Source organism: Abrus precatorius, unplaced genomic scaffold (assembly GCF_003935025.1).
Source record: "Abrus precatorius isolate BTA unplaced genomic scaffold, Abrus_2018 Scaffold2, whole genome shotgun sequence".
Taxonomy (NCBI): Eukaryota; Viridiplantae; Streptophyta; class Magnoliopsida; order Fabales; family Fabaceae; genus Abrus; species Abrus precatorius.
Window position 1 is genome coordinate 34,736,798 of NW_020874362.1, and position 19,607 is coordinate 34,756,404.

Below are 19,607 nucleotides of genomic sequence, written 5' to 3' on the forward strand. Positions count from 1 at the left end.
CATAATATGATGTTTAGAGCTCAAGGATCTGGCCAGTTTATATCCTTTAATCTTTTCTGTTCTGATTTGTCAGATTCTTAATATTTAATCTCTTCCAAGAAATTCTACTTATTGCTTGTCCTGGAAACTGCAGCTAGCGATGCATTGTAATAAAATATGTTGCAGCTTATCAGCGTAAGTTTTGGAGAATCATAGAATATCAATTGCATGATTAATACATAAAAAATAATATAACTGGGATTTCTTGTATTAATCTACAAAATGTATAACGTACTTACTTGTTCTTCAAAATTGGAGAAACGCTATCATTTGCGAGGAACGCTTAAAATACATAACCAGCTAGCAAAATTGGGTTACAATTGAAACTGAACTCTCCTGTCAATCCATTTTGGGCGTGGTTATTTCACAACCATTAGCATTATATTATGTATTGAAGATGCTGTTGCATTCTTTTCCAGGTACCGAAGTAGCAATCGCTTGAAAACTACAATTCGCAGGACTCATTTTGGATTATACAACACTGTTGACGGTGCTTCAAGATACCTTCCGAGAAAGGTTCTTCATGCCATAACCAATACACTTCAGAAAAACAGACTCTGAATTTGGATCCGGTTTGATAATAAACTTCAAATCAAGAAAATCTCGTATGTTTCTGAGAGTTTCAACCCCATGCTGGGAAAGTTTTCCAACTCGAATCTTGGAAACATCTTGAGGGCATAAAGCACAAAGAAGAAATAACAAACCCTGTAAACCAAAACAGTAAAAAATATTAGGGGAAGTCAAAGTTCTGCAAAACTAAGCAAATGTCATCACACACACGTCCTACAAACCCACGTGCAGGACAACAAAATTGATATGTCTCCCCAATAACACATGTTTATGAAAAGAGAGAATTGCCCAAGAAGCAGGTGGATGGTAAAAACTAGAAAGGACAGAGAGGGTAAACAAGGGAAATGTGTCCAGGAGCGACAAGCCAAAAGCCAAAAAGGAATTGTCGATGAAAATGAATTGAAGCGTGCTGTAACACACGACAGGCAGCAATACAATAAAGAAGGAAAATAATTTGGAGATACGCAAAGTGCAAGAGAAGAGAGGTACAAAATTTAACAGAGAAAGGAGTGATCTCTGGGCCCAAGATACCCTCCTGAAAAGGTGGGTTTTGGCTTCATTTTCTTTACTTTTTCCCCTTATCTATTAGACCATAGCCTTTTCTCTCTAGTGTAAGGAGTCTACTTCTGTATTCTATCTGTTTAATACAGGTATCTGTCAACTGTAAGTACCTTACCTCCATATTATTTTGTGTTCAACATAGTATTTATCATTTGGAAAAGAAAGAATAAAGCAGGCCGAAACTGCTGACATACTAACCTGATGTGTCGAATCTACCACTCCACATTGAGCTATCTCCCCTAGTAAAACATTAGCAATTCCCTCACCGATATCCTCAGGAGGCATCAGATCTTTTTTCTCATCATCTGCAAGGCTTGAAGAATCTTCATCCCTAGCATGAGAAACAGCAGTATCTGCAGAGATGAAGCAACCGGTAGTTGTCTCCGCAACCAGTGAAATCCCATATCCAGGAGAACTGTGCCAGCAAATGACAAATTAAATATAAAGAGAATATGTTGTTATGCATTATGCAATATGATTTTCCTTATTTCTATCACACATGCTTCCAAAATTCAAAATGAAATATTCCACAATATTTGTTGAATGCAAGGAATCATACTTTCCAGCCTGTGGACCTGATCGGTGATCAGAAAAAATATGCACATCTGAAATTAGTGGATTGATGATTCGACGAGCCGCTTTAATCATGCTATTTTCAAACTGAACAGACACTCTTGCTGAAAATGTGGTTCCTCTAATCTTCTTAACAAACCCCTCATCAATCCAATTAACTGCCTGGTAGGAAGAACATATAAGATAACAAACAAAAGGAAAAAAAATATATATAATATGTTTAGAAACTCACCGTTAGACTTTGAACAACAGGAAGTGACAAAAGAACTTCGCCACCACCATTCGGAGGTAGTCCGCGACTCTCTACCTTAAGATCCAAGCCTTCAGAAGGGACTCCAAAGCGCTTTAATAAGGGTAAAGCAGTCGATTTGAAGGTATCAACTGATGGATCTTTAGAATCATTTGTGATTCCTACAAACAACATTTCAAACAGTGTCAACTCAACTCATTAGGATATCTTCCAAACGGTCCTTCTCTTCTAGTTTTGAACCTTTTACATACTTTCTTTGATTTATTTTTTACTCCTTTTAGTTAAAAAAAGAATCATTAACCTAAAGAATGAAAAGACAGTATGCAAAAACTCTTATATTGAACCGTTATAAAAAATGTAGTAACTAAAAAAGTGATTAATTATACCTTTGAGCCTAATGGTAAGGGGTTGTTTGGCAAACAAACATATCACGATGAGTGGCTCCAAAAAATAAGCAATGGACCGCGAGACACCACAGTCGTGCGCACGGTGTTGTTTACCACCCATAATAGTTCCCGGTTTATACTTCAATTTGGTACCTGCGAAGCTCAACCAAACGATAATTAAAAAATGATTGTTATTATAGCAACAAAATTGGACTAAAAAATGAAAAAGAAAAAGGACATACCGGTTTCGTTGATTTCGACGTGGCAATCGTCGCAAACAGTCTCGAACAAACGAAGAAGTGAAATCTCGTGGTTGCGGAGACCAGGCCAAGTTTCAGTTGCGCGAATGTCTTCGATGAGAATGGGAGTGGAAGTGAGAGTGGCGAGAAGAAGGCGTTGTCTGAAGCTCTGGCTTCCCTTCAGCCTCTTGTAAGCCATCTTCCCCATTTCACCTGCGCAATTGAAGCTGCAGATTTTGTTGCCTCGTCAGAGATTGGAGATGAATGAAGAGTTCTCAAAAACCCTACCAAATTTCTTTCTTTCTTTTTTTCAACCAAAACCCTACCAAATGGAGCCAATTAACACCTTCGGCATGTCGAAGACGTTTGGGCCCAAAATTGACAACTGAAGCCCAACATCCTAAGAATTCTCAACTCCCTGTGTCCATACCCCCTTAAGTCAGACTTTGTTGACAAGAAAACGCAAGACTTTAAATTAGTTTCTGTATTATAGATATTTTTATATTATTTTTAATTAAAATTAGAGATTATTTTTATAATATGTTAAAAAAATTTAGAATTAAATGTCAATATGCATTATTAAGATAAGATAAAGCTTAAGTTAGTTGTCCAAGAAACAATTCGTAAGCGTTTAAATATTTCTATTTAACTCTTGAAAAAATATTTAAATTATTTATTAATTAAATGTATATTTTGTCATGGAATTGTTAATATAATGTCATTTTAAAAATAAAATATTATATTAATAACTCACTGAAAATATATATTTGAGCTAGAAAAGTGATGCATGGATAAATTATTATGTCATAGTATGATATAATAATTAATAATTATAAAATAAAAATAATTGTATAAAATATATATAATAATATTTAAACTGTTTTAAATTTTAAAATTAATAAATATATACTAATATTATTATTAATAAAATTATTTAATATATTGTATTAAGTTTTATAATATACTTTTAAATATTTATAAATTAACTTTAAAAATAGAAAAATTAAACTCAAATATTATTTTAATTTATAAGATTATAAATTTAAATATATAAAGTTTAAAAATACTCTTATAATTAATTTATAATAATTTAATATATATATATATATATATATATATATATATACATACCACAATATAAGGATCCATAGTAAAAAAATAAATTGTAATATATTTAAAAAAATTTAAAACAAAAAATATTGAAGGAATAAAATTATATATATTATCTTATAAAATTATATAGTTCACAATTTAAGGATTAAAAATATTAATTATTTTATTAAATAAACTTATTTTGTATTCTAAAATCACTATCGTGTATCATAATTTAACCTCATGTTATTGAATCATATATTTATTACTTAATCTATTAATTTAAAATTTAAAATAAAAAATATTTCATATATTACATTAAGACTTACCATATACTAAAAATAAAATTTGTAAGAATAAAACTATTGAAAGAATAAAATAAATATTAACTATATTTATAAATACTAAAAATATATTTTATTTTTCAAAACTATATAGCACACAATTTAGGAATAAAAAAGATTAATTCTCTTATGTCTAGTAAATATGTCTGAGTATATTATATAATTATAATTAAATATAAAATTTATTATTTGTAATATAATAGAAAGAAAAAAATACAAAATAAAATTTGTTGATTATTTTTAATTATAAATTATCTATCAAAAATAAATTTAACAGTTGAAAATAATTTATATGTAACTTTAAACATTAAAAATTTTATTAATAATAATTTAATTATAAATTAGTAAATATAGTTATATGCCACAAAAATCTGTTTATATTATATATTAGTATATATTAATATTATAAATTGCCACGACATGAGCATCTTTTTAGCAAGAATTATTGCAGTAGGATAATAACTAGGAGGATTTGAAAATCATTATGGCATTAAGATTTTTAAGGTTTAGTCAAGGCTTAGCTCAGGACTCCATTACTCGTCGTAAACCACACATGACATTGAGAGTCATGATGATATTAATGCGGAATATCTTTATTAGAACATTGCTTCTCATTTCAGACAATTAACAATAATTTTTCTATGGACTTATGGGAATTTATTTCATATAGCTTGGCAAGGAAATTTTGAAGCATGGATACAAGATCCTTTACATGTATGACTTATTGCTCATGCAATTTGGGATCCTCATTTTGGTCAACCAGCTATAGAAGCTTTTACTCGAGGGGGTGCTCCAGGCCCAGTGAATATAGCCTATTCCGATGTTTATCAGTGGTGGTATACAATCAGTTTACATACTAATGGTAATCTTTATACTGCAGCTCTTTTTCTATTATTTGTTTCTACCATATATTTTATAACATGTTGGTTACATCTAAAGCTAAAATAGAAACCGAGTGTTTCGTGGTTTAAAAATGCTAAATCCTGTCTTGATAATCATTTATCAAGACTATTCGGAGTTAGTTCCTTGACTTGGACAGGACATTTAGTCAATGTCACTATTCCGAGTCTAGGGGAGAATATGTTTGTTGGAATAATTTTTTAGGTGTATTGCCACATCCCTAAGGACTTAATTTAAAGTTCAAGAGTTTTCTGTAATTTTATCAGTTATCAATTTCTAATAATAAAATTTAAAATAAACATTAATATATTTATTATTTTAATGTCTTTATTCTAATTCATAGTTCTATAATTTTATTAATTATTAATTTTTAATAATAAAATTTAAAATAAACATTAATATTAAGGTTAAAATCTGTCGAATGCACCTTTTGAACATATGAAATTGTTAATTAGAAATAAATGTATTTAAGTGATTTGAATTAAATCATTTAAGACGGCATAAATATATATTAAAACTGCTAATTAAAAATAAAAAATGAATAGATTTAATTGATTTAAATTAAACCGTTTAAGATGGTCTTAAATAGTAATTAATTATTATTAATTAATATATTAATATATAAAGATTATTGTTAATGAGTGAAGACAAATTTTTCTTCAAAAGATATTGCAAAATTTCTTCCAAAACTCATATACTTTTATATATATAAAGATAAAGATTTTCTTTCATTACCATCTAAATACTTTGCAATTACTTCTTGAGTTAGAGGCTGTTGGAAGAAATTATAGGGGTTACAAATACATATTTAGGCATGAAAAATTCAAAAATTTAGTGAATAATTAGACTTGACATTTTGACAAAGGTTTATCAATAGAGAAAATACTTTTTTTTTTTGTTGAACGATGAAGGATGATGAATATGATTAATCATAGATTCATAGTAAAAACATTGGATCTAGGTCTATTTAGTAATATACGTTAGAGCATATTCTCGTAAGTGAAGCCGACAAAGGATATAACGTGTGTGTACTTCCGAAGAAATTTAAATTTAGTCTCTCATCTCAATATACAAATACACATACATAAAAAATAAACGAGGGAGAATTTTTCTCTAACGATTAGAACTTTTCCAAAAATGTCCAACACTAAATCATTTGATGAAAAAACAATTCTAACCACATAAATATTTATCCAAAAAATATATTTGACAAAATCTATTATAATCCTCCTTGAGTGTTTTTTTCTAACTAGTAGACAAACTTTTGCTGTTGTTTGTTGGTTGTTTACTCAATAGTGTCCAAAATTGCTAGCAAGGTTGCCTCCTTCTGCACTTGCTACAAATAAGGCCAAAGCCCAGGGAATGGTAATGAGTTTGAAAAGAGTAAATGGAATTTTGGTTTTTGGAAGAAATTGCCATAATTAAACCTTTGCATGCTTATTATATAGGGATTAAAGGTCCATTATGTTTTGGATCTCTGTGAAATGACTTGATCATGTTACTAATATTGTTCAACTTCAAATGATATGCTTTATATTGTAGAGTGCTTTTTGTAATCTCTCATATTGAATCGTAATAAATGGTATTTGTAGTATTTTCTTATTCTATTGTTGCGCATGAATTCCCAGCGTTTTAACCTTGCATATGCTTGTACTATATGGTCTTAAAGCGCTCTAAACTTACCTCCCATTTCTTTAGTTCCAGAAAAAGTTATTCATAAAGTTACCTACCAGATGGATATGAATCCCTAGTATGGTATTACTTGCAAATGGAAAAAGTGCTAGTACAGATACTTTGGTATTTACCAATGCTTGAATCAAGGTTTATTTGTTAAGTTTTAAGATTAATACTAGGAATATATTCGAATATTTTTTTTATTAAGTTAGACATTTTTAATTACATATGTTGTTGAATTTTAACTTTAATATTAAAATAGTACTTTTATTTTTAGTTTTTTAGAAAAAAAAAGGCTCAGTAAAAGAAAATTGATAAAATATATTTTAGTCTTGACAAATACAGTTAAATTTGGCATTAATTCCTTAAAAAACTATTAATTTTGATCCTCATAGTTTTAAAATTTTAAAATATTCTTTATCATTACTTATTGATAATATGATCTTACACTTTCATGTAATAACATAATACTTAATACCCTTTTTTTACACAACAGAGAAGGGTATTAAGTAAAATTTTGTTAAATTTCAAAAAGTGAAAATATAATTTATCTTACATTTAAAAATGTTATGTTATATATCATTTTAAAATAGTCGTTAACACAACATATTAGATATAGGTACGTCAATACCAAGTAGCAACAAGAACAATTTTAAAAATTGAAACAATGAAAATAAAAATAAAAGTACTAAAATTAAATTTAGTCATATTAATAAGAAATAAAAATATATTTAAGCAAGTGAAAAGCATATACCATTTACCTAAAATGCAGGTAATGAATTGAGGTGTAGTAGTAGTTACGTACCCAAAAATATGAGGACGAATGTTAAAATTGCAATCCACATAAAAGTAGTCCAAGGATAGAAGCTTTTTTTCATATACAGGGACAGAGACCATCTCAAACTCTTAACATTACAATCTCTATGCTTGTTTGTCCTTTACGCATGCAGTTGATTCACAACATTTTAGACCAAATGCTTCTATGTGGCAAATAACTTGAACACCATAATTAGGGCTCAAGCTTATTTTGGAAACAAATAGGTCACCCCTTCTCCAACAAAACCTAAAGTGCCACCATCTCTTCATTATGTGACATTTTTTTATTTAATACAAGCAAGTAGTAGAAGTTGCATCCTTGTAGTATGTCTACCAAAGCAGAAGTTGCATGGATGTCTCTCAAGTCTCCAATAAAATTAATCAAGCCAATTTATGACACGCCACTACCATCAAAATACTATCTTTTATTATTTGAATATCAAATAATTGATGTTGTTTTAAATGTAATCATTTTATTTTTATTATTTTGTAAATAATATTAAAAACATTTGTCTAAAAATAAAAATTCAATCTATCTCACTTTAGTTAAAAAGTAATGTTTTTTTAATTAAAAATGATTTCCTAAGTACAAAAGAAATATATGTATCAAACAATACAATGCAAAATCCTAAATGTTAGCCCAATACTAAAATAGGAAAAATAGGAAGGGATTCTTTTTTTGTTTTTTTTTTTTCCCTCCAAAGGCATGTTAGGTTACGGTTAGGTTCACGTGAAAGGCATGTGAGAAAGGTTGCGTATGTTGGAGGAACAGCCTGTCTCTGGATTTTAGACCCAACAAACTCAGCGTTCTTCTAGAAATCGTGACCCAATAAAAAGAATGATTCAATTCTTTTTTTTATCTCATTCATTCTTAATAAAATATTAATATGTTATTTAATAAACTTGTATAGACCATTAAATAATAATATAACATTTAAAGCAACAATATATCACAATTAAAATTCTTTTTTTTTTTTTTTGTTGCAGATGTAAACAAAAGGAACTTCTTAGCAACAGCGATGTTCACACCTGCAACAGATTAAAAAAAAAAAACTTCTAATCCTTATTGCGCAGACGGTGACTTCTCCAATTTTGTTGCAACCCTCTCCATCCTAAGTTTTATTATTAGTTATTTAAATATGGAGTAATTAACTTGCAAATTAAATTGGTTGAACAAAAATTAATCTCGAAAGGCTAGTATTAATTTATTTTTATCACTTTGCCTATTCAAAGATACTTCATCAACTTAAGCATCTTTTCTCTTTAAACTTTAAGAAAAGTGTTTCTAAAATTATATAAAAATCATTTTATTTTAAAGGATTTTTCAAAAGTTACTCATTACAATTTTATAGAATATTTCATTTTAATTTAATAATGCTTATACAGTGTATGAGAAATTTAGTTTTTATATAAATTTGAAAGCATATATATTATATACTTGAATCTTTTCTTATGACACGTGCTTCATTTGGTTGCCGCCAGGCGCCAGCCTAACAAGTAACAACTAATATTTTATATAATTTCTCTTATTTTTTTTTATCATTTGAAAATATGGACATCCAAAACATATTTTCTTTTCCCACAACTAAAACTAATATTTAGTCAAAAAAAGAGCAACTCACCGGTACATCGCATTCGGTCCGATTGGATTTCAATTTTTCAAGATATTGAATTTTTTTATGCTTATTTTTAAAAGGACAAAGTTTTGACTAGCAAAAGAAAAAAAAATACAACATTTTTAAAAGTTATTAAAAAAAGGTAACTAATTAATTATTTTTTAAAAAACAATTACTTTTTCTCCCTATTTATTTAAAGAATGAATGTTTTTATATATTTTTATTTATAAATTTTTATAAAATAAAAAGTACCAATTTACACAATACCACACTTTTTAGTAAAACATTTTGGAGTAATGTAATGTAAGAAAATAGTATATCATAATAATACATATCTTATTCATTTTTATTCACCATAGGTATAGAAAATACAAGAAAGTTGTGAAATGACTTTAATTATAAGTAAAATTATCTAAATTATTATTTCTTAGAGTATTTAAAATATCATTTTACATATTTTTTTTATTACTAATATTAAGATAAAGTGAAAAATATTACAAACAGATTAATTTATAAAACTGAAAAATATAATAATTTTTGTAAAATAAAAACGTATTGTTAAGCTACAAAGGAATTCTCTTACATATAATACATTTAACTTTGATACATTATTATGCATTTTGTTTTCCGAATATTTTTTGTACTCAGGGCTCTGATAAAATTCAATTTTCTTAATAATACACTCATGTGCAAAGTCGAGTTTTTAATCGTTTAATATTGGTTAACTATATTATTAAGCGTGACCGACAAAACAAATATTTGCAGATTCACTTTGATCAATGACAGCAAACGTAAGAACTCTGTATTATTAATCTCCTAACCTTCTATTATTGTTCCTTTTGCGTGGCAACATCATGATTTTCATTACGAATAGATATCTATTTAAATTATAAAACACTTTTAATCTTTTATTTTATAAAGCAATATTTATTTAATTTTTTATATAATAGTAATAAAATAAATTTAATTAAAAAATAAAATTTAAAAATTAAAGTTTTAAGTAAATATTTATAGAATAAAAAATTAAAACCATAAACATTTATAATTTGGCGGATTAAAAAGAATATGTATTAATTTTATTAAAGTATGTTGATATAGAAAGGAGAAAGTAGAGGGCATTACGTAAGGCGCCGCTTGAAAGCCTAAAGCACACGCAGTTCCTGTTTTGCCTCGTAACTTCCTCTCTCCCACCTCTCTGGACTCTGTTTGACCCCTTTAACATACCAATATACCATACCTGACCCATCTCTTTCTCTCTTTACAACTACCTCTTCTCTCTTATTTTTCTCCCTCAATTTTCGGAAACTCCGCGAAACAATTGTAAACAGAAAATGCGGAGTTTTACTTTCTTTCAACGAGTTTCTAGAGCTTTCCATGACCATGGCTCCCAATTGAAGCTTGTACTTCTCTGCACCACCGTAAGGTACCATCAACTTCATTTCACTTCTTCCCCCTCTTTTGTATTACACTATTCTCTAAAAGAAATATATTGTAATTACTTTTGTACTCTGCTTTGACTTTTCGTCGTGCTTGCTTTATCTTATTTTCACCTCTTCGCTGAATTTTGCTTTTAGGATAGATCCACATATATTGCGATGAAAATTAACTTTTCAAGCCATTTATTCAAAATTATCTCCAAAGTTATTTCTGATCCTCTGAATCAAACTATACTCTGGTTTGCTTAATTCTTCAAGGAAAGACAGCGTGTAATCCAGAGTCCAGACGCAGATTAAATTGAATACACATATATATTATCATATAGTATATATTATGATATGATACAAGGAAGTCTCTCTTATATGATAGTGTGAATTATAATGGTTAAAAATAAATATATTTTTTAAAATAATCTTATGATTTTAATAGACTTTTAAGTTTAACCATTTATGGATCGACCGTTGATATTTGTTCCTCTTAGTCTCGTATATGAGTGAATAGATCGACGAAAAACTTTGAAGGCTTATGCAGAAATGTGGACTTAAACACACATATGTTATGTTATATATTTGTGTGATTGAAGAGGTTAACGCTTTGGTGGATGCAGTGGTGGAGGGCTTTTGGCTTACAGTGATGCCGTTGGAACATCTGAAGCGGCGGTGACAGAGAAGAAAAAGGTGGTGGTGCTGGGAACTGGGTGGGCAGGGACGAGTTTCTTGAAGAATCTGAACAATCCCAGATATGAGGTTCACGTGGTGTCACCTCGTAATTATTTTGCATTCACTCCTTTGCTGCCCAGTGTTACCTGCGGCACCGTCGAGGCGCGCAGCATTGTTGAACCCGTCCGCAATATTTTTAGGAAGGTGATGATCAAAACAAAACAGATACTTGTTCCCCTGTTTCTTATTATTGAATTATGAATTTGTAAATTAATCTTAAAATAATTTTTATATATGATTAAGAAAAATCACCGTGCACGAACAAGGATCAATTATAGCTATTTCTTGAATTTTAAGTCCCTGAAGATACGGGTACATTAGAACTCAATAAGAAAAACTTTGCTGCTATAATGATTCAACTAGGCTTAAATTAGGTTCATCGGAGTCCTAAACCAAAATTATGGATTTTAGTTGTATTGTCAATCATGCTTGGATAGAGCAGCACTTTCTCCCTATATTATACTAAGATATTAAAAGTTATTGAAGTCTTTTTTAAATATATCACTAATTCTTTCACTAAAATTAACAGTTAAGATTGTTCTGTCTATATAAAAGTATAAAATGTTCTCTCAGAGTATTATAGAATTTACTTTTAATTTTTTTATTATTTTGTTAACTAAAACTTTATTTCTTCTTCTTTTTTTTGCTATTAAAACTATATTTCTTTATTAAATGGAATTTAATTTATTAGATTAAAACAACAAAAATAATTTAATATGTGGGATTCTTTTTTTCTTTTTCATTAACCTATTTACGTCATATATGTATTCTTTGGAACTTTTGTCACACCGTTGTGTTATATTTTCTGTGAAACGAACGGAGCTTTGGTCTCATGTCTAGACGCAATGTGACTGAAGTTTGCCGTCACTGTTTTCACCGGAATTTCTTGTTATGTCAATCACACTTATGAGATTGTATCACATCATAAACGAATAGGATATGCTGGTGTGATGACGAATTGCCATTAGGAGATACATATCTGGTAATTAGATTGCCAGTATAGAAATTTGCTTAATGCTATACTCATTACTAGTGGATATAACTAGACCCTTTTTCATGTCATCTTCCGAGCAGAAAGAGGTGGACGTTCAATTCAGTGAAGCACAATGTGTCAAGATTGACGCAGCAAACAGGAAAGTTTACTGTCGATCTAATATAAGCAATAATTTGAACGAGAAAGATGAATTTGTTGTCGACTATGACTACCTAATCATAGCTGTGGGGGCAAATGTCAACACATTTAATACTCCGGGAGTGATGGAGAATTGTCATTTCTTGAAGGTAACTTCTTTTATCAATATCATATAGAGTGCATCATAATAGCATGCATTTATGGTGTACATTTAAAAAAAAAAAAACTTCGTCCAGTTAAGAAAGAGTGAGGCAAGGAGAAAGAGTAAAATCAAGTGATGTCGTAGCCTCATAGGTGTGATTGGTTTTGGTTTATGCACGCGTTTTTGGTTTTTAGTTATCTCATGGACATGTGTGTACTGTGAAGGAAGTTGAAGATGCACAGAAGATTAGAAGAGCTGTCATTGACTGCTTTGAGAGAGCAAGTTTGCCTAGTGTAAGTGAAGAAGAAAAGAAGAGAATTCTTCATTTTGCTATCGTTGGAGGTGGTCCAACTGGAGTGGAGTTTGCAGCCTCACTACATGATTTTGTCACTGAGGATTTGGTCAAGTTATATCCTGGGATAAAGGATTTAGTTAAAATTACGCTTCTGGAGGCTGGAGAGCATATTTTGAGCATGTGAGTGTGAAACTCTCGTTACACTTTTGTCCTTATTAGAAACTTTTTTAATGATGCTTTGATGTCCCTTATTTTTGTTTGAGTAGGCATTTCGGTATTTGAAAGTATTCGATCCAGTCATGGATTTTATGTTTTGTTGTTTAAACTAGAACCTTCTATAAATTTATACAGTTTCATTCTTATGCTCTCATTTTTCAGGTTTGACAAAAGAATCACTGCTTTTGCTGAAGACAAGTTCGGAAGAGATGGCATTGATGTGAAAACAGGATCCATGGTTGTGAAGGTATCTGAGAAAGAAATATCTACTAAGGAAATGAAAAATGGAGGAGAAATTACTACAATTCCTTATGGAATGGCTGTCTGGTCAACTGGTATCGGCACTCGTCCATTTATAAGAGATTTTATGTCACAAATTGGTCAGGTGTGTCTTTGGGAACTTTGCCCTTATATTTGTTCTGGATTCAATAGGCCATATCATGTTTCTCTTGTAGTTTGTTTTTATAATTTTACGTTCATCTATTATTTACTTAACATTGATAATTCTGAACAGGCCAACAGACGTGCCATAGCTACTGATGAATGGTTGAGAGTTGAATCAACTACCAATGTATATGCGCTTGGTGATTGTGCTACAATAAATCAGCGAAAAGTCATGGTATCTTATACTATCTAATCCTCCATTTATTTGATTAACATTGGTCATTCTTACTAGTGCATGTTCTCACGCTTGCGACACTCCAGCTATATTCCATTCTTATAGATATTCGTGTTAATACTGTGAAGTCTATATTACATTCAGCGTTTACGGTTGCAATTTATTTATTCTGTCTTTTCATTGCGGTAATATATCTATTTAATTTTGTTGAAATAGCAAGTGTATGCTCACCAGCATTTATTGCCTGGCCAAGCTAATTGAATAAAAGGGGGCGTTTGGAAGAATTTATTGGTAGCTTATGCAAATATTTAGGATTCCAATAAGGTCTCCTTAGCTTAGTTCAATAGGTTTACTGGTATACTTTATCAAAATACGTTTTTTTCAGCTTATTCAAATAAATTTTTTATTTAGAGTTCAAATAAATTTATGGCATAACCCTGAAATTTGTTGACAATCTGGGAATTGTATGATGTGTGATATTTATTTGAATTTCACATGATATTTCTCCCTGTTGATTGTGAACTTGGGTTGTTGTGGCATTTTAGGAAGATATTGCGGCAATATTTAAGAAGGCTGACAAAGACAACTCAGGAACTCTTACAGTCAAAGAATTTCAGGAGACATTGGATGACATCTGTGAAAGATACCCACAGGTGGAATTGTATCTTAAGAATAAACAGATGCACGACATTGCTGATCTGTTGAAGGAGGCCAAGGGAGATGTTGAAAAAGAATCTATTGAACTCAACATCGATGAACTCAAAACTGCGCTCTCTAAAGTGGATTCTCAGATGAAATTTCTTCCGGCCACAGCGCAGGTGCATATCTTCTTATATGGCATTCTCTTATCTGATTTTGTCCCCCCAGTGATATGACTTTGGGTTTCTAAAACTACATATCAGGTTGCATCCCAGCAAGGCACCTACCTGGCCAAGTGCTTTAACCGGATGGAAGAGTGTGAAAAGAATCCAGAGGGTCCTCTCAGGTTCAGAGGAGAAGGGCGCCATCGCTTCAAGCCCTTTAGGTAACATGATCATATTAATTTCTAGTTCCTAGTCTTTGATGTGCTCTTTACCTTTGACATGATGAAGGTTTTTCACTGGTTGGCAAATGATTTGCTCATTACTACATGGTTGATTGCTCCTGAAGGTACAAGCATTTTGGCCAATTTGCTCCTCTAGGAGGAGAGCAGACAGCTGCACAGCTTCCTGGGGATTGGGTTTCAATTGGACACAGCAGTCAATGGCTGTGGTATTCTGTCTATGCAAGGTAAGTGAATTTCCTTTTGCTTAATGATTTTCTTAAAACTACAAGATTCATTATGCATGCTTATCATCAAGTTGTTAAAGCTTCATCCCATGCTTGAACAGCAAGCAAGTAAGCTGGCGCACAAGGGCGTTAGTTGTATCAGACTGGACAAGACGCTTTATTTTTGGGAGGGATTCAAGTCAAATCTGAAACAGTTTTTAACATTTTCCAGTCTCTTCTGTGCCAATATTGCAGAGCTCATCGATCTTCATTTTATTTTCATATAGGGATTTTTTTTTCGTTCTTTTTTCTTTTTCTCACTTGCTGATTCTTTGAATAACACGAGCAGGCTCCCAGCGGGGACGTCACAGCTGGGATTTTTTTATGATGCTTTCCCATGTTTACCTTCATAAATGAATATTTTACATACCCCTCCCCTTTTCTTTCATGGCTATGATATTGGAATTGAGGCATTAGTGGATCTCCGAGTTTTGCAGATTTATTTCGGAGATGCTTGGTGATGCTTAGCTTCTCATCAATCATTCCTGTTATTTTGATTCAATACTTTGTTATTTTCCTATTTTTCGAATTTCTGCTCAAGGGAATAAGTTTATTTTAGATCATTGCTTTGTTGGAATGTACATGGGTAGACTCTATTGTGTTTCTTCTGTCTTGTCAATTATGCGAATCCAGAAATGCATCCTTAAACAAACGGAAATTTGTTAGTAAGCGCTCGTGGTTGAATTGTTTGCTATCGGCATTAAAGAAAAGTGTATAACAGTTGCTTAATGCTTTTTCCATTTACATGGTTATATGAAAATGACTATAATCACATTCTTATGTTTTCAAGATTTGAGGATTGAAAATCTGTTACTGTTACCGTTGTACTATTCTTTTTATGATTGTATATCCCCACTAAAGTGTCAATTGAACATCCTAGTAAAAAGTACAACAATATTTAATCTATGGAAATAAATGTGTATTTGATCACAAGGTGACTAGTTCAAAACGAAGTATAATTGAAGCATTAATGGATTCATCTAAAGCATCAATATGTCACGAGTATTTTAAAATTTAGATAAAATATAAATTAAAAATTAAAACTTTTAAAAAATAAACTAGGTTCTATTAATTCGTTCAAAACGAAGTATAATTGAAGCATTAATGGATTCATCTAAAGCATCAATATGTCACGAGTATTTTAAAATTTAGATAAAATATAAATTAAAAATTAAAACTTTTAAAAAATAAACTAGGTTCTATTAATTCATGCAGTTAGGGATGGAAATAGTAGGGTATGGGTAGGGTACTGTAGTACTCATCTCCATGCCCGTGTTTTAAAAAAAATACTTGTACTCGGTTTCATATTCATGCAGGTATGAACATTAATCTCCGTACCCGTATTCTCTAGGTACCCGCATATCTATTTTGTACCCATTATCTGCGCTTGTTTAAGAAAAAAATATTTATAAAAAAAATATGTTTATATAATTTCACATAAGTAGTATAATAATACAAAAATTTAATATGTAGTTGCCGAACAAGGTACAAACATATATTAAAAAATAAATATTCAAATATCATAAATGCTAAATGTATTTTAATATAATAATTTTCTAAACTAAAATTTTTAAAAACAATAAGCAAAACTAAACACATAAGTTATTTGTCAGTGATAACTCTATCTTGTGTGAGATTTGATCGATTAGCAATGTTAACGAAATAGATCTTCACAATAGTTGTCCCTTCGTGTAGGATCACTTGGTGACCTCTTATGACAACATTGACAACTAATTCTAATGAATAATGTTTCATAATTGTTAAGTTTTAATGGGATAGACATTGAGAATGAGAATAGAGTTAAAGTAGAGAAATTCAATACTAACAACAGAAAATAGATACATAAAATATTTTTTTTAACATTTGAATTTGAAATTGTAAGAAAAATAATAGATTTAATTAAAATCATATATATATATATATATATATATATTAATACTAATATTTTTTAACTCATATACTATACGAAAGTATTTTATCAAAAATATAAATTTTTAAAAAATTATTTTAACAAATTAAATATTCATAATGTATATAAATTTTAAAAGAAAGAATTTGAATAAAAGATAAATAGTTACAATAAAATTTTATAATAAAGAAATATATGTGTATACTAAAAAAATTATACTTTTTTATCTAAAAAAATTAACAAATAAAAATTAACAATAATTTTTTATATTTATATATTTTTAAAAACTTCTTTGAATGTGAATAAATAGTAAGTATAATATTATTTAAATTTAATAGATTATAGTTGTGCTTGTAATACATATGTTGCATAGAAAAATATTATTTTAAATTTAAATATAAAAAATAAAATTTAAATATTATTAATAAAAAATAAGTTTACGGTAATAGTAGGTGATTATAAAATTTATAAAATATTTATAATATATTTATTATTTATCATTCACTTTATGATTTAAACATCAATATGATTTTATTAACAAAAATATTTGTGTGAAAATATTTTATGTGTCATATATAAATAATATTTTAAAAAAATCAATCTCATATTAATTATGTAATAATTAAATTATATTAGCTTAATTAAATGATATAAAATAATAAATAAATTTTTCTATTAAAAATATAAACCAAAATAAAATTTTAGTTTACTTTATTATTAAATATATTTTTATATTAATCTTATATAACTTCACATAAGTAATATAATAATATAAAAATTTAATGTATAATTATAGAATAAATTCAAGCATATATATATGCGGGTATGGGGCAGGGTGGGTACTTAAATACCCATACCCGCACTCATCTCTATTAAAATTTGTGGATTTTTATTCACACCCATACCTATACCCATATAGCGGGTAAATACCCTACCCATTGTGGATAAATTTTGTGGGTGTCCATCGAGTACTTTACCCATTGTTATCCCTATATGCAATACAGAGTTTAGTTTTCTTTGTACAAAGTTCTATTAATCCAATCTGAGCCAAATTAAGTTGATTTATTTTGAAAAAAATCTTATTTTTTAACATTTAACTTTTTCATTTATCAAATAGTTTAAATAAAATTTTTATCCTTTTAAAAAATATTTTTGATTTTCATATTATTTTTATGTTGATAATTTGTTAATTTATTTTATTATTTGCTTACATGCCATTTAAATTTAGTCATATAATTTGATAAGGACATAATATGGACGAGAAGTTTATAATATTATATTTTTAAATAAATTTTTAGATTATAAGATTAAAATTTAGAAATAAGAAATGAAAAGTATAAATATTATAAATTATACACATTAGTTCCATGATATATTGTATGAGCAAAGTCATCTACATAAACAGATAATGAAAAATTTAACCGTTGCCAAAGGAATTATTTAAAAATAAAAAAATTTATATACTTATTTTAAAAAATAAAACAAAAGACTAAATAAAAAATTATTAATTTTTAAAAATTAAAATTTATTTAAGTCTTATTTAAATAAAGACTTTACTTTAAACAATTATTTAATACTTAAATCTCAAATTAACGTGCTTTACTTGAATATGGATATAATCATTAAACCCCTGACATTGTCACCTCAACCATAATAAGAAATTAAATTAATCCATTTTCTAGTTTTAAATATTCTATAAAATGTAAAGAAGACACTTTTTGTTGGTTGTAAAAACAACTCAAATAAGCAATTTTTCAGTGGCTATTCATGTTGCAGAATATATTGTTTTTTTAATCATAAATTGTAAAATTTATTTATAAAACACGTTATGAATCACTGGGATCCGGTGAAGTTGCACTACCCAATAATTTCTTCAACATAAATACTTTTGGGACAATATAAGGAAATAATGGATGTATTGTGATGTTTGTGCAAAGTGTAGAACTTGAGGTGTCTTTCGCAGCATACCGCACAGTACGGAACAAAGGAAAATTGAAGAGTTTCTCTTTTGAGACAACTAGCGATGCACACGAGATTCTAATCAAAGCGTTTATTGTTTAGTTCCCCTGAGGCCATGTTGTCTTGTTACCCAAGTTCATGATTCTCTTAGCAACACAAGTTGGTCATCATTATGGATTGCACATACCTAGGGAGGGGTAGAGCAAAGGAGTATTTTCTGTTTTTATCTTTTTGAATCCTATTTAAACATTTTTTAAAAAGGAGCAACATCAATTGAAAGAAAACCTTATAAATCTACGCATTTCCTTAAGGACATACCAAATTGAGGGAACAACTATATATTTTGAAAAAAAAACTCACGGGCTTTAGCCCACTCTAGAACTTGGAATGGATTGCATATTTGATTTTTTTTTCTCAAATATTTCGTTTAAGATACCAATAAAACAAATCTTAAATATTAATCTTATATAGATTGGGTTAAGTCTAAGTTACTAATTAAAAACAAGATTTTGTTAACTTCAACTTTTGTTGAGTTGAAGTATTTATAAATAGAAAATTTTTATAGAAAAAGTACATAAATATTGTATTAAAATTATAAAAATATAATAAATATTTTTTTAATAAAATTTTATTATTATTAGTTGTTTATTTTCAATGTTAAAAGTTGACATTAAAAAAACTCTTTAAAATATTATGAATTTTAAAAAATTTAACTAAATCATTTAAGTGAAAAAAAATTTGCATGGTCCGAATGACAGTGATTCTGATCAATCAACGTTTAACACATCACTAATTTTAATGTGTCAAACAT

At 28.9% G+C, this 19,607-nt stretch overlaps 2 protein-coding genes across 4 annotated transcripts; one reads left to right on the plus strand and one right to left on the minus strand.

Annotated features, from left to right (window-relative positions):
- Positions 1-217: 217 nt before the first annotated feature.
- Positions 218-12,515, minus strand: LOC113857499 (probable RNA 3'-terminal phosphate cyclase-like protein). The gene is made up of 7 exons (XM_027489467.1): positions 12,503-12,515; positions 2,622-2,913; positions 2,380-2,532; positions 1,976-2,154; positions 1,730-1,905; positions 1,369-1,585; positions 218-744 (listed from the first exon to the last, which is right to left on the minus strand). The coding sequence occupies exons 2-7, from the start codon at positions 2,824-2,826 to the stop codon at positions 535-537; spliced, it is 1,140 nt and encodes a 379-aa protein (XP_027345268.1). The 5' UTR covers positions 2,827-2,913; positions 12,503-12,515; the 3' UTR covers positions 218-534.
- On the plus strand, positions 10,181-15,715 carry LOC113857498 (external alternative NAD(P)H-ubiquinone oxidoreductase B2, mitochondrial-like). Of its 3 annotated transcripts, none has more exons than XM_027489464.1 (10): positions 10,181-10,483; positions 11,105-11,360; positions 12,291-12,497; positions 12,715-12,965; positions 13,164-13,386; positions 13,516-13,620; positions 14,166-14,438; positions 14,523-14,644; positions 14,770-14,889; positions 14,991-15,572. In XM_027489464.1, the coding sequence occupies exons 1-10, from the start codon at positions 10,392-10,394 to the stop codon at positions 15,076-15,078; spliced, it is 1,737 nt and encodes a 578-aa protein (XP_027345265.1). In that variant the 5' UTR covers positions 10,181-10,391; the 3' UTR covers positions 15,079-15,572. The 3 variants fall into 3 exon arrangements, with proteins under 3 accessions (XP_027345265.1, XP_027345266.1, XP_027345267.1); XM_027489465.1 differs by having other exon boundaries at positions 10,206-10,483; positions 14,995-15,715; XM_027489466.1 differs by having other exon boundaries at positions 10,206-10,483; positions 14,961-15,038.
- Positions 15,716-19,607: the final 3,892 nt, after the last annotated feature.

Coding starts and splice junctions, on each gene's coding strand:
- LOC113857499 (XM_027489467.1), bottom strand. CDS start 2,826: ATGGGGAAGATGGCTTACAAGAGGCTGAAGGGAAGCCAGAGCTTCAGA. Junction 1,906..1,975: donor CTGTTGTTCAAAGTCTAACG/GTGAGTTTCTAA, acceptor TCTTCCTACCAG/GCAGTTAATTGGATTGATGA. Junction 1,586..1,729: donor TCAGGTCCACAGGCTGGAAA/GTATGATTCCTT, acceptor TTGCTGGCACAG/TTCTCCTGGATATGGGATTT.
- LOC113857498 (XM_027489464.1), top strand. CDS start 10,392: ATGCGGAGTTTTACTTTCTTTCAACGAGTTTCTAGAGCTTTCCATGAC. Junction 12,966..13,163: donor GGAGAGCATATTTTGAGCAT/GTGAGTGTGAAA, acceptor CTCATTTTTCAG/GTTTGACAAAAGAATCACTG. Junction 13,621..14,165: donor TAAATCAGCGAAAAGTCATG/GTATCTTATACT, acceptor GTGGCATTTTAG/GAAGATATTGCGGCAATATT.